The sequence below is a fragment of the Phyllobates terribilis genome, unplaced genomic scaffold (assembly GCF_046119375.1).
Source record: "Phyllobates terribilis strain yellow unplaced genomic scaffold, ASM4611937v1 Scaffold_1__5_contigs__length_1240528914, whole genome shotgun sequence".
In the NCBI taxonomy this organism is placed as follows: domain Eukaryota; kingdom Metazoa; phylum Chordata; class Amphibia; order Anura; family Dendrobatidae; genus Phyllobates; species Phyllobates terribilis.
The window spans coordinates 801,072,851-801,086,515 of NW_027362761.1; the positions used below are offsets into that span (position 1 = coordinate 801,072,851).

The window sequence follows — 13,665 nt, forward strand, 5'->3', positions numbered from 1 at the left end:
GTATACCACACAGTGTTTATTATGGATTGGAAGCCTACGGACCATTTGTGCCACAGTACGTCCATTCCGTGACAGACATCAGTAACTCCCATGGGATCCTTGTATGGAAGCAGTGTGAACAATGCCCATAGCTGTACCTTTTCCTGCATTTTTTTCTGCTGCATTTCTTCAGACATTACATAAAAATAATTCAAATCTGAAAAGCAAATGCAAATTTTAGGATTTGTTTTACATTTCTTACCCTTCTCATCCTATGATGCCTCCACATACAGTATGATGCCCACACAGCCCCCACACATAGTATGATGCTCCTCCACACAGTAAATGTCCCCAATCCCATACATACACAATGTTTTCCCCCCTCAAACACAATGTGATGACCCCCACAGCTGCCTACACACATTATTAGTATGATGCCCTTGCAGCCCTCTACACAAAGTATTATGATGCTCCCACAGCTCCCCCAACACAGTATTATGTTCCAAGAGCCCCCCCCACCCCCACACACACACTCACAGTATGATGGCAACAAAACCTCAACTCACAGTATGATGGCCCCACAACCCCCTACAAACAGTATGCTGCCTCCACGGTTTCCCCCAACTACTGACTGTCAACTGAAAAAAATGGAAATACTCTTCTAACCGCTATTCCTCCAATGCGTTGGTGTGTAGCATGTGGACTGAGGCTATGCACAGCAGGCGCAATCTAGTGACATTGTCACACCTCCTGCGCTGCCCTCAGATGCACAGGCTGAATAGGGCAAGAGGGAGCCAACAGCTCCTTGTCTCACCATTATATGGGCGGCACGGTGGCTCAGTGGTTAGCACTGCAGCCTTGCAGCGCTGTGGTCCTGGGTTCAAATCCCACCAAGGACAACATCTGCAAGGAGTTTGTATGTTCTCCCCTTGTTTGCGTGGGTTTCCTCCGGGTTCTCCGGTTTCCTCCCACACTCCAAAGACATACTGATAGGGAATTTAGATTGTGAGCCCCGATGGGGACAGCGACGATAATGTATGTAAAGCGCTGCGGAATATGTTAGCGCTATATAAAAATAAAGATTATTATTATTATTATTATTATATACACCAGTATCTGTACCCTGAGAATGCAGATATTGGTGAAATCAGTCTGCCGGGTGGGGGGCCTCCAAATGGTCCGCGTGACACTTTCCAGCCATTTTGCTGTCCTGGACTTCATGCTGGGTAGGAACAGCAGAAGGGCCGCATTTTGCCCATGTGGGTGTTTCCTCTCTGTTAACAATAAGGCTCCAATTCATTGTACATGCCGGTCTTAATGAAAGGGCATGGGGGGTTTGAGAAACCTAATACTTTAAAAGCGCATGCCACTTAATTAAGTAGGTGCACCTTACAAGTGGTGTGCGTCTTACTAGAAATCTTACAGTAGTCAGGGACTGAAGTCACATTCCTGGAGTAAGGTACAACACCGCTCATCATGAATTAGACGGGTGGGTGTTGTCTTGCTGTGTCCAGCCTGTGCTTCGCCCTCTTTGGTCAAGCTGGTCAGGACTGCCTTCAAAACACCAAAGTCTCAACACTTCTTGCGCATCTCAAAAATCTTGTGACTTTTCAAAGTGCTTTATGCCAGAACACTGTTGTAAACGCTTTCATGTATCGGCCACATAATGTTTTAGTGGCACATTAATAAAAAAATGTTTTTTTGTTTGTTTTTTTTCAAGACACATATTATTAGAACCTGTGTAGACGTATTCTGCATTTTGATCTGTATTCTCTTTTAGTTCTGTAGCATATACATTTTACTATATGGCACCAATTCATATATACTGCAATACCGGACACAGCACGTGGACAAGAGTGGTGCTCTTTTTGGTTTTATGAAAAGGCATTCCCTTTCTAATCCTGGATAACCCTTGTAATTGATTATACTGCACATGCACCTAGTACTGGCACACCAGGGAATGGGTGGTCTGTCACTCAATACCCCGAATGTATTTAGTATGTGGCACTATCGCATTCTGTATTTTATGCATAGCTCTCATTGAACATCTATAATATAACGGGAGATGCATGTCTCTGTCTGAAGCCTTTATAGACTGTGCAAGCGCAACACGCCTACGCAGTCTGGCTCCAGACAGAAGCACACATGGAGCCGTTACAGGTAAGAGGAGTCTATGGCGCCAGAGATCGCGGTATGCATAGACACTGAACGCATACCGCGATCTCCGGCACCATACTCACCTGACCGGGAGGAGCGTTGCCGCAGCGCCTCTCTTAGCCGGAGACCGGGGCAGGAGTGAGGCGTCACATAGCGCTATCCGGCGCCATTTTACTGAAGACACATTTGCCGGACAGCACGCGCGTACTCTGGTGCCACACTCCTCCCCCGGCCTCCTGCAGAACAGGACACAGCAGCGCTGGAGGACAAGGAAGAAAGGTGAGTATAAAGGTTTATTTTTTTGTTTGTGTGTTCCGTGTGAAAGGGATGAGGGGTGCCATGCATACCAGGATTGGTGGGTGAGGGGGCCACACATACCAAGATTGGGGGATGAGGGGTACCATGCATACCAGGATTGGGGGATGAGTGGTACCATGCATACCAGGATTGTGGGGTGAGGGGACCATACATACCAGGATTGGGGGGGTGAGGGGACCAAGCATACCAGGATGAGGGGTACCACACATACCAGGATTGGGGGGTGAGGGGTACCACACATACCAGGATTGAGGGGGCGAGGGGACCATGCATACCAGGATTGGGGGGTGAGGGGACCATGCATACCAGGATTGGGGGGGAAAGGGATGAGGGGTGCCATGCATACCAGAATAGGGATGAGGAGTACCATGCATACCAGAATAGGGATGAGGGGTACCTTGGATACCAGGATAAGGGATGGGGTGCCATGCATACCAGGATAGGGATGAGGGGTGCCATGCATATTAGGATGAGGGATTGGGTGCCATGCTTACCAGGTTTCTGGGATGAGGAGGCCATACATACCAGAATTGGAATGAGGGGTGCCATACATACTAGGATGAGGGATTGGGTGCCATGCATACCAGGTTTCTGGGATGAGGAGGCCATAAATACCAGGATTGGGGGGTGAGGGGACCGTGCATACCTGGATTGGGGGGGTGAGGGGACCAAGCATACCAGGATGAGGGGTACCACACATACCAGGATTGGGGGGTGAGGGGTACCACACATACCAGGATTGGGGGGCGAGGGGACCATGCATACCAGGATTGTGGGGGAAAGGGATGAGAGGTGCCATGCATATCAGAATAGGGATGAGCAGTACCATGCATACCAGAATAGGGATGAGGGGTACCTTGCATACCAGGATAAGGGATGGGGTGCCATGCATACCAGGATAGGGATGAGGGGTGCCATGCATACTAGCATGAGGGATTGGGTGCCATGCTTGCCAGGTTTCTGGGATGAGGAGGCCATACATACCAGAATTAGGATGAGGGGTGACATGCATACCAGGATGAGGGTTACCATACATACCAGAATAGGGATGAGGGGTACCATGCATACCAGGATGAGGGATGGGGTGCCATGCATACCAGGATTGGGGGATGAGGAGGCCATACATACCAGGATTGGGGATGAGGGGTGCCACGCATACCAGGATAGGATGGTGTGAACAGGATGGGGGCAGCACTAATACCAGGAGGGGGGCAGCACATACCAGCATGAGAGACCATATACCAATAAAAATGCTTGCCACCCGGGCGTAGAACGGGTTCAATAGCTAGTTGTGTATAAAGCCATCAAGAAGGCAGTCAGTCTGTCCGAGATTCTTGGGCTGCTTCCCTGTAGCTACATGTTCTCTTGTCTATCATATAGATACTCCAACATTTGCAGTTTGTGGGACATTTTGAATTTATTAAAAAGAAAAAATCTTGCCTTCACTATATTTATTAGTTTATAAATAATTTGTGTTAGCTATGTAGTGTAGTTTGCCGAGAGATATACAGTCAAGTCCAGAAATATTTGGACCGCGACCGGATCTTCGTGATTTGCATGCCACTGCCTCTGGAATGGTGCTTTAAATGTAATTCCTCTACCCTCTGTCTCATTCTCACCTGCTACCACCTTCATCCTTTTCCAGCGTCGTTGCTGTCCGACAAAAAGAGACCTGTCGGCAGCCCCAGTGTTTCATGGAGCTCGCCGGAGTTCACTTTTCATTTCATCCGGCTGCTTCTGTCTTCAGTCACATCATCTGCAAACATCAGTGACATTGGAAGCAATGCCTCCTTCATGTTTTACAGAGAATGTGGTGTGTTTTGGATTATGAGCCGTTCAAAGCCTTCTCCATACTTATTTCTTCACATTATTCTAGTATAGGTTGATCTTGGTTTCTTTTGTCTAAAGAATGCTTTGCCAAAAAAACACCCAAAGAAGCCAGCCCAGTTCTGGAAAAGTCTAATCTGGCCTTTCTATTTTTAAGGCTGATTAATGGTTTGCACCTTGTGGTGAACCCTCTGTATTTGCTCACATTAAGTTTTCTCTTTATGGTAGACTTAGATACTGAAACACCTACTTCTTGGAGAGTGTTCTTCACGTGGGTGGATGTTCTGAAGTGTTTTTTCTTCACCATGAAAAGGATTTTGAGATCATCCACAACTGTTGTCTTCCATGCAGGGCTGTGGAGTCGGTAAGCCAAACCTCTGACTCGACTCCTCCATTTCCATGACTCCGACTCCCTCATACATGGCTCATGTTTAATTGATAAATTTACTGTAGCACAGATTCATCTCAGCTAAAAGTCTAGACCCTTAGATCAGGAATAGTACAAACATTTATAGGACATTTCATAACTTTCCCAAATTCTTATGAAAAAATATTCCCCACAAACTGCATTGAACTACTGTACCCAATTTATTATATATTTTAGGAGTCGGAGTTGGTATAAAATGGACCGACTCCGACTCCACAGCCCTGCTTTCGTGGATGTCAAGGCCTTTTTGAGTTCCCTAGCTCACCAGTGCCCTCTTTTTTTGCAGAATGTACCAATCTATTGATTTGGCCACTCCTAACATTTCTGCTATCTCTCTGATGGATTTCTTCTTTTTTTTCAGCCTAATGATGGTCTGTTTCTTGCCCATTGAGAGATTCTTTGCCCGCTTGTTGTGGATTCTCATCAACAGCTTCCAAATGCTAATACCACCCCTGGAATCAGCTCCAGACCTTTTACCTGCTTAACTGATGATGGATTAATGAGGGAATAGCTCATGCAGCCAAGAGCTTTTGAGATAATTGTCCAATTCCTTTTGATTCCTTTAAAACGAGGAAGCTACATATTAAGGAGCTGTATTTCCTAAAACCTTATTCCAATTAGGATGTGAATACCCTCAAATTGAAGCTGAGAGTCTGCACTTTAAGCCCTTTAAACTTTATTAATTATTTAACTGTATCTTAAATATGTTTTGGTAAACAGCTAAAATGCCAAAACTTGTGTCACTGTCCAAATATTTCTGGACTTAACTGTAGCTGAATGGAATCCTGTTAAGGGAATCTGTCAGCAGGATTTCACCCCCAAACAATTTGTATGTTCATGTAGCTCTTTAAAAGACAAATCCAACATTAACCTTTACATGGGCAATTCATTACTGAGAAATCAGCATTTGAGTTGATATGCATATGAGATTGTAGATCTAAAACCTCTATCACTCCAGCTTTGTTCTCCTCCCAGTGTCGCCTCCTCCTGTTTGACTGATGTTTCCTTTTCCTGAAGTGACACAACATAGTGGCTGTCAGTCAAGCAGGAGGAGGTGGCGCAGGGCTGAAAATAGAGCTGTAGTGACAGAGGCTTCAGATGCACTAAAACCCTTCAGCCTCATTTGCATATCAATTCAAACACTGATTTCTCAGTAATAGAGGAACAGACTGGCCATGTAAAGGTATTGCTGACCTGTGTTTGAAAGAGCTAAATGAGCATAGAAATAGTTTGTGGGGGAAGGGGGGTGAAATCCTGCCTATAGATTCCCTTTAGGCCTCATTGAGATGTCCGTGTTTCACATATGTGTTCTCTCCATGATTTTTACGGATTGAACATGTACCCATAATAGTCTATGGGAATGTTCCCGCATCCGTGTACTTTTTGCGGAGGGGTTTCTGTGCAAAAATCACAGAGAAATTCTGGTGACACTCGGATGCAAAGCATTGATGACGCTCGTGCCATTTCTTTTGCGTACAAGAACCAAAACAGAGTGACTGAATGAGGCCTTAGAGAGCGCTGGTGGGGAGTTCCTTCTCCAGAGACACAAACTCTTCCAAGTGGGTGAAGTTTGATCTGCACCAGTTTTTGAGAACCTTATTTTCTTCTTGTAGACATCAGCAGGAATTCGTAGCAAAAGTTTGCAGAAGTGGAAGTCCACAAGCCACAATATGATTCATGTCTGTTTTATTAGGTTTGTGCTTCCTTATAAGTAGAAGATACGCATATATGGTTGCAATAGACATTATATTCGGAGAAAACCTGGATACTCCCAGCAGCATTCTTGATACTATGTAAGGCTTGGTCTAGTGTATTTGAAAGAGGGATAGACAACTACTAGACACCTTTGGCGTACCTTAAAAGGGTTGCCTGGGTTGTAATTTGATGGGTAACCCTTTAAACCCCGTCATGCACATTAGATGGCTGTTGACTGAACAATGGTTTGGCCGGCAGCCATAATGGCCGTCTTTCCCATACACAGGAGCATTCGTTTGGACAAGTGCTCTTGTGTTCTTTGAGCGATCCAACACCAGATAGACTTCTTTCCGCGAGAACAAAAAGATTGTCAGTCCAAAATCGGCAATGCCGAATCCTTAACTTCCCCGATAATCAATTGTCCAGGGCACCATACACACTAGTGTGACGGCTGAACCCCTCGATAATGGCAGCTTCGTCCGGCATTAGTCTAATGTGTATATTGGGCCCAAGGCTCTGCTCATATCTATGTTAAAGCGGAAAGAGCCAACAGGCCCAACAAATGATGATACAAAATTTTTTTTTTTTGTCAAAATATATAAACTTTATTATCCAAATGCAGACAGGTAAGTTGGTGAGTAAACATACACAAAAACTACAAAGTGTATTAAAATGAGGCGCCTGGTGGAAACAATCTCTCCATAGTCCTGTGAAGAGTCATTAGGACTCTTGAGAGTAACCAATTATGTCATATAATATGGTGGAATGTAACACACTACCAAGTATCATAAAAATAGTGGATACATAATTCCAGTGTACACCGTGCACTGTGTACACATGTAAAGAGTAATATACCTGTAAACAGGAAGGTTACCCTGCAGTCACCACCACCCACACGCCAGCCCCGACGAGCGTTTCGGTAAACGAGCCTTTGTCAAGGGGTATATCTATGTTAAAGGGGTGTGTGTCACAGTTGTGGCCAAAATTACCGTGCAAAATAGCGTGACGTTCCTTTTTAAATTCATAATAGGGGCTTGTACTGATATGTCAACTCAATACCAATTCTGTGTAGTTTCTTAATGTTTTTAAAATGTTCCCATACTCAGGCCATTGATCTGATCATGGGTCTTATTAGGATGGGCCAATAATATCAGATTTGTAGGGGTCCGACAGCCATGCTTTCGGCAAGGCAGTGCAGCTCATTCAGTATTTGAATTGCTTTCTCTACCTGCTCCCTACCTTCTTAGTACTGTGGTGCAGGGGATTGCAGCACTGTCATATTGAAGTGACCGGGACAATGGTGCAATATCATGCACAGTAACTATGTGCATAGCGTGCAGTTAGATAGCACGGTGTAAACATTGAAGAGCCTGCAGCGCTCTCATGAGAGGCAATCCCTGGAAACAGCTGATCCGCAGCGGTACGGAGAGTCAGACTCCTTTAATCTCCTCCTATATGAGCCGATCTCACTGTTGACAACTACATTTAAGGAATTACACGTTTCGAATTGGAGGTCTATTGCAGATGTTTGTTTTTTTTGTATATATAATAAGTGATTTTTATATTGCTGAGTAATTTGTTGATTTTGTTTGTTTTTTTTGCACTTTTGCTTTTTCTTCCCCTTCTTCCAAGAGCCACAACTTTCTTTTTTTTCCCTGTTGACCTAGCCATATGAGGACTTTTGGTGGGATGGCTTCTAGTTTTGAAGGACACCATTCATTTTACCATTCAATGTACTGGAAAACGAAAAAAACAAGTGCAGTGAAATGGTGAAAAAAAAAAATGCAATTCTGACTTTTTTTGGGAGGGGTTTATTCTTACGGCTGTCAGTGTGCAAACAAAATGACCTGATAAAATGATTCTTCATGTAACTGATTACGGCGACACCAAACTTATATAGGTTTTTTTACTGACGTGATGAAAAAAAAATTCAGGTGAGGGCTTGTTCTTTCCAAGTTGAGCTGATGTTTTATTGATACCTTATTGGGGTACATACAATGTTTTGATTGCTTTTTATTACATTTTTGGAACATATTTGTTGCGACATTCTGGCGATCAGGTGGGATCTCCCCAGTGATTCGCTGGAAAGGTGATAATTACTTCTGGCCAGACTACCCCTTTAGGAGCTATACTGGTGTTGGAGAATACAGTTATCTTGAGCATCTGAACTGGTTGTAAAATTCCTCTTAATCCTGAATCCTAAGCAGAATGTGCATCTAAATCCTCTAACCCACCCCTCCCGAAAAAAGCTGTCTGGAATTGATGCCTAGTCAAGGCTCGTTAAAGAGTCAAAACTTGACTTCTAGTGTGACAATTTCTCGTAAGGTGTACTTGAGAGACTGTTTCTTTCGCTGTGTAAGAGGACTAATTCTAAGAGGTTACGTTTTTCCTTGTGGAGAGTGAAAAGCCAGGCCTGGCGTGTCAGAGTGAGGAGACTTATATACACCATGCATGCTCCTCTGGGAAACTAAGTATTGCCTCTTTAGAGAGGAAGAGGACTAGAACTCTAGTGCCACCTATTGAAAGTAGTAATTGTAATAGTCAATATCGACCCGATGGTAGCTAAAATTTGTACTGTAAAAGTGTATGGGAGGTATGGCCTTTCCCTTTAAAATTGTGCCTTACATCATGTTATTATGATCTTTATCTTAGTACCATTGTAGTCATATCATTTCTGATGTTTCCTAACCCTATCTGATAGCAATCTTTATTTTTTTGCTGCTTGTACATTGTTCAACATGTCCTCTGTCTCCTCTTTTGCAGGTAGCTGTATCCAGTTGGGTGGCAGGCATATCCAAGGGGTGCCATGAGGTACTCTGGGCCCCTGGAGAGCCAGAGACTGTCCTTTCTTTTAGAAAGGGCAGTCTCTAGAGAAGCCCAGATGTGGAAGGTGTACGTGCATAAGACGCCAGCCAATCAGGTATGGATTTCAGGTTTATTAAACTTTACTAATGTAATCATTTACAGTACAGACCAAAAGTTTGGACACGCCTTCTCATTTAAAGATTTTTCTGTATTTTCATGACTATGAAAATTGTACATTCACACTGAAAGCATCAAAACTATGAATTAACACATGTGGAATTATATACTTAACAAAAAAGTGTGAAACAACTGAAAATATGTCTTATATTCTAGGTTCTTCAAAGTAGCCACCTTTTGCTTTGATGACTGCTTTGCACACTCTTGGCATTCTCTTGATGAGCTTCAAGAGGTAGTCACCGGAAATGGTCTTCCAACAATCTTGAAGGAGTTCCCAGAGATGCTTAGCACTTGTTGGCCCTTTTGCCTTCACTCTGTGGTCCAGCTCACCCCAAACCATCTCGATTGGGTTCAGGTCTGGTGACTGTGGAGGCCAGGTCATCTAGCGTAGCACCCCATCACTCTCCTTCTTGGTCAAATAGCCATTACACAACCTGGAGGTGTGTTTGGGGTCATTGTCCTGTTGAAAAATAAATGATGGTCCAACTAAACGCAAATCGGATGGAATAGCATGCCGCTGCAAGATGCTGTGGTAGCCATGCTGGTTCGGTATGCCTTCAATTTTGAATAAATCCCCAACAGTGTCACCAGCAAAGCACCCCCACACCATCACACCTCCTCCTCCATGCTTCACGGTGGGAACCAGGCATGTAGAGTCCATCCGTTCACCTTTTCTGCGTCGCACAAAGACACGGTTGTTGGAACCAAAGATCTCAAATTTGGACTCATCAGACCAAAACACAGATTTGCACTGGTCTAATGTCCATTCCTTGTGTTCTTTAGCCCAAACAAGTCTCTTCTGCTTGTTGCCTGTCCTTAGCAGTGGTTTCCTAGCAGCTATTTTACCATGAAGGCCTGCTGCACAAAGTCTCCTCTTAACAGTTGTTGTAGAGATGTGTCTGCTGCTAGAACTCTGTGTGGCATTGACCTGGTCTCTAATCTGAGCTGCTGTTAACCTGCGATTTCTGAGGCTGGTGACTTTGAAAAACTTATCCTCAGAAGCAGAGGTGACTCTTGGTCTTCCTTTCCTGGGGCGGTCCTCATGTAAGCCAGTTTCTTTGTAACGCTTGATGGTTTTTGCAACTGCACTTGGCGACACTTTCAAAGTTTTCCCAATTTTTCGCACTGACTGACCTTCATTTCTTAAAGTAATGATGGCCACTCGTTTTTCTTTACTTAGCTGCTTTTTTCTTGCCATAATACAAATTCTAACAGTCTATTCAGTAGCACTATCAGCTGTGTATCCACCAGACTTCTGCACAACACAACTGATGGTCCCAACCCCATTTATAAGGCAAGAAATCCCACTTATTAAACCTGACAGGGCACACCTGTGAAGTGAAAACCATTTCCGGTGACTACCTCTTGAAGCTCATCAAGAGAATGCCAAGAGTGTGCAAAGCAGTCATCAAAGCAAAAGGTGGCTACTTTGAAGAACCTAGAAGACATATTTTCAGTTGTTTCACACTTTTTTGTTAACTATATAATTCCACATGTGTTAATTCATAGTTTTGATGCCTTCAGTGTGAATGCACAATTTTCAAAGTCATGAAAATACAGAAAAATCTTTAAATGAGAAGGTGTGTCCAAACTTTTGGTCTGTACTGTATGTATGTATGTATGTAATGCTTAAAGGGAATTTGCCAGCAGGTTTTGACTCTATAAGCTGACAGCAGCAAGGAGTAGAGACAGAGACCCTGATTCCAGTGAAGTATCACTTGGTTTACTGGATGCAACAGTTATGACAGAGTCACAGTTTTTCTCTGCTGCAGATATAGCAGAGCTCAGTTAATGCTCTGTATATAACCGCACCCACACCACATCAACATAGTGACATAGGGAAGCTAATCAGTGTTGGGGGCAGGGTTGAAATAGGTTGCCCAAGGCAGCTTGTCCTGTAGTGATAATCTGCTGATAAAACACTGATTGTATTGAATCAGCAAAACACAGATTAGTAAGTGAAACATCTCTGGAGTCAGAGTCTCTGCTCTTACATCATTGCACTCTCAGATTACATAGCAAAAACTTCTGACATATTCCCTTTAAATGTTGATTAATGAGGACCTCACATCTCTCCTGACATGTCTGTTTTAGCAAATACTTCTATCCTCCATTAAAATAACAATTCTGGGATATCTTTCTGCCACTGCTATTAGCGGCTGATCCTCTGCCATTGCTTTTAGAAATGTCTGATGAAATTAACAACTGGGTGTAACCATTCCTCTTGTCAAAGAGGTGTGTCTCCACACCGTCAGCACTGATTGGACAGTGTGAGTATTTCAAAGTACATCCCTCCTTCTGATAACACCTAGATGTTAATTTATTTGTGAATTTCTAGGAGGAATGACAAAGGAATGGTGCGACTTAGTGGTCTAAGGAAATAAATTCTGAATTGTTATAATATGGGAAATACAATTATTTACTAAAACTGAGATGTCAGGACAGATAGCTGGTCCTCTTTAATATTATCTGGACTCCTAGTACAGTAGACCAATATAAGTGATATGATCTCACCTATCGCCAAATACCAGTCATATAGTACAAGTCCACACATACAAATATAAACGAAATAGCAATGTGTAATGACGGCACACTAGTGAAACAGGAACAAATGCCTACAGCTGCAGTTATAGCCTAAACGCCATGGGTTGTACCTATTCAGGCTATTATTGCAACATTTTATATTCATGTTAAAATCACTTTGCCTTTCCTATATCTCTAATACTGCGCAAAAGTTGTGGAAAAAATGCTGCAAAATAAGGATGCTTATTAACCATTAACCAAATGAAAAGTGAGTGACCAAAAGAGAAATCTAAATCAAACCAATATTTGTTGTAACCACCCTTTGCTTTCCAAACATCTAGGTACACTTGCACTTAGGTTTTGAAAGAACTTGGCTGAGAAGTTGTTCCAAACATCTTGAAGAGCTAACCAATGATCTACTAAGATTTGATGCTGTTGTGAAGCCAAAGCCGGTCATAACAAATATTTATTTGATTTAGATTTTTATTTTGTTCATTTAGTTAATTGATAAAAATAAACTATTGACATTTCTATTTTGGAATGCATTCTTACTTTGCAGTATTTTTTCCACAACTTTGTTAAAACGTTTGGCACAGCACTGTAAAAATGTTCCTAAAAGTTATGTATCTTCCACATTGAATATCTCTTTGTATCTTTAGTGACGGCTTTGCTGCGTTCCTCCAGTTATATAATCCCACATGTGGCTATACTAAGTTGCCTTTTTATAGCCTTCAGATAATGTTTGCAAGAAGCATGGCTCACTGTGAGGAATTTATAATTATAGGTTTTATTAAAAGCTCTAGACAATGCGTTATACAGTAATGTAGCTATATTTTTTTCTTTACACTGCAGTTTTCAGATTTTGACAGTTTAGATATGCTCATACTTGCCCCTTGGCGTCATGTAAAGGGCTGGCTTGTATAATATAGTATGTGCTATCATATGTGATCCCTGAGACTAGAATACAGATTTTCTTATTATTTTCTTATTTCTTTGAGTGTTTTCAAGGATGCCAGTAACCGTTCTAAATGTAAAATATAGCCGTGCCACAAAATACTTTCACCAGGAAACATTTATTACTTTATGCCTCTCCTCAAGTGACCCCAAACTGACTTGTATAGAACATATATCTAAAATGAATACACAAAAAAACAATATCAGTATATGAAGGGTGGGTTCTTTGAAATGTATCATTTCTGTTTATTCACTGAAAATGGGCAAAGGAAAAAACAAATTTATATTAATATTAAGTAGAGAAATATACTGAAGGTACAAGTCTTTCTTTATTTCTAGTTCTTTGTAAAGTATAAAATGTGCTTTTTGTATGAAATCACTGTACAGTCACACCTGCAACATTGACTGCATAGCTATTAGGCTGCGTTCACACATTGCGTATTTGCGCGCGCTTTTTCAAAATACGCAATGTGCCTTGTGTTTGCCAGCAAAGTGAATGGGAAATTCACTTTGCCGTTCAGACACTGTGTGATTTACGCAGCGCGAAAGCGCAGCTGCGTAAAGAATTGACATGTCAATTCTTTACGCAGCTGCGTCCCGCGCTTTCTCCTATCGTGCCCATTATAAGCGATGGAATTACGCAGCGGTGTTCACACACTGCGAAATTCCAGCGCTTTTTTATGGAGGCGCAGGAGAAACTAGGAATACTCACCTATCCGATGGATGGGAGAGCCGTCCTGTCCCGCCGCTTCCAGCATCTGCCGGAGAACCGTTCAGCTGACTGTAGCTTACCGGCTTCCGGT

At 42.8% G+C, this 13,665-nt stretch overlaps 1 protein-coding gene across 1 annotated transcript in view; it reads left to right on the plus strand.

Moving 5' to 3' along the window:
- The window catches only part of CCNI (cyclin I), an 82,196-nt gene that overhangs the window by 11,264 nt on the left and 57,267 nt on the right, over positions 1-13,665 (plus strand). The window contains exon 2 of the mRNA XM_073637089.1: positions 9,167-9,323. Within this exon, the coding sequence (XP_073493190.1) occupies positions 9,210-9,323 (114 nt within the window). The 5' untranslated portion in view covers positions 9,167-9,209. The remainder of the gene's footprint in view (positions 1-9,166; positions 9,324-13,665) is intronic.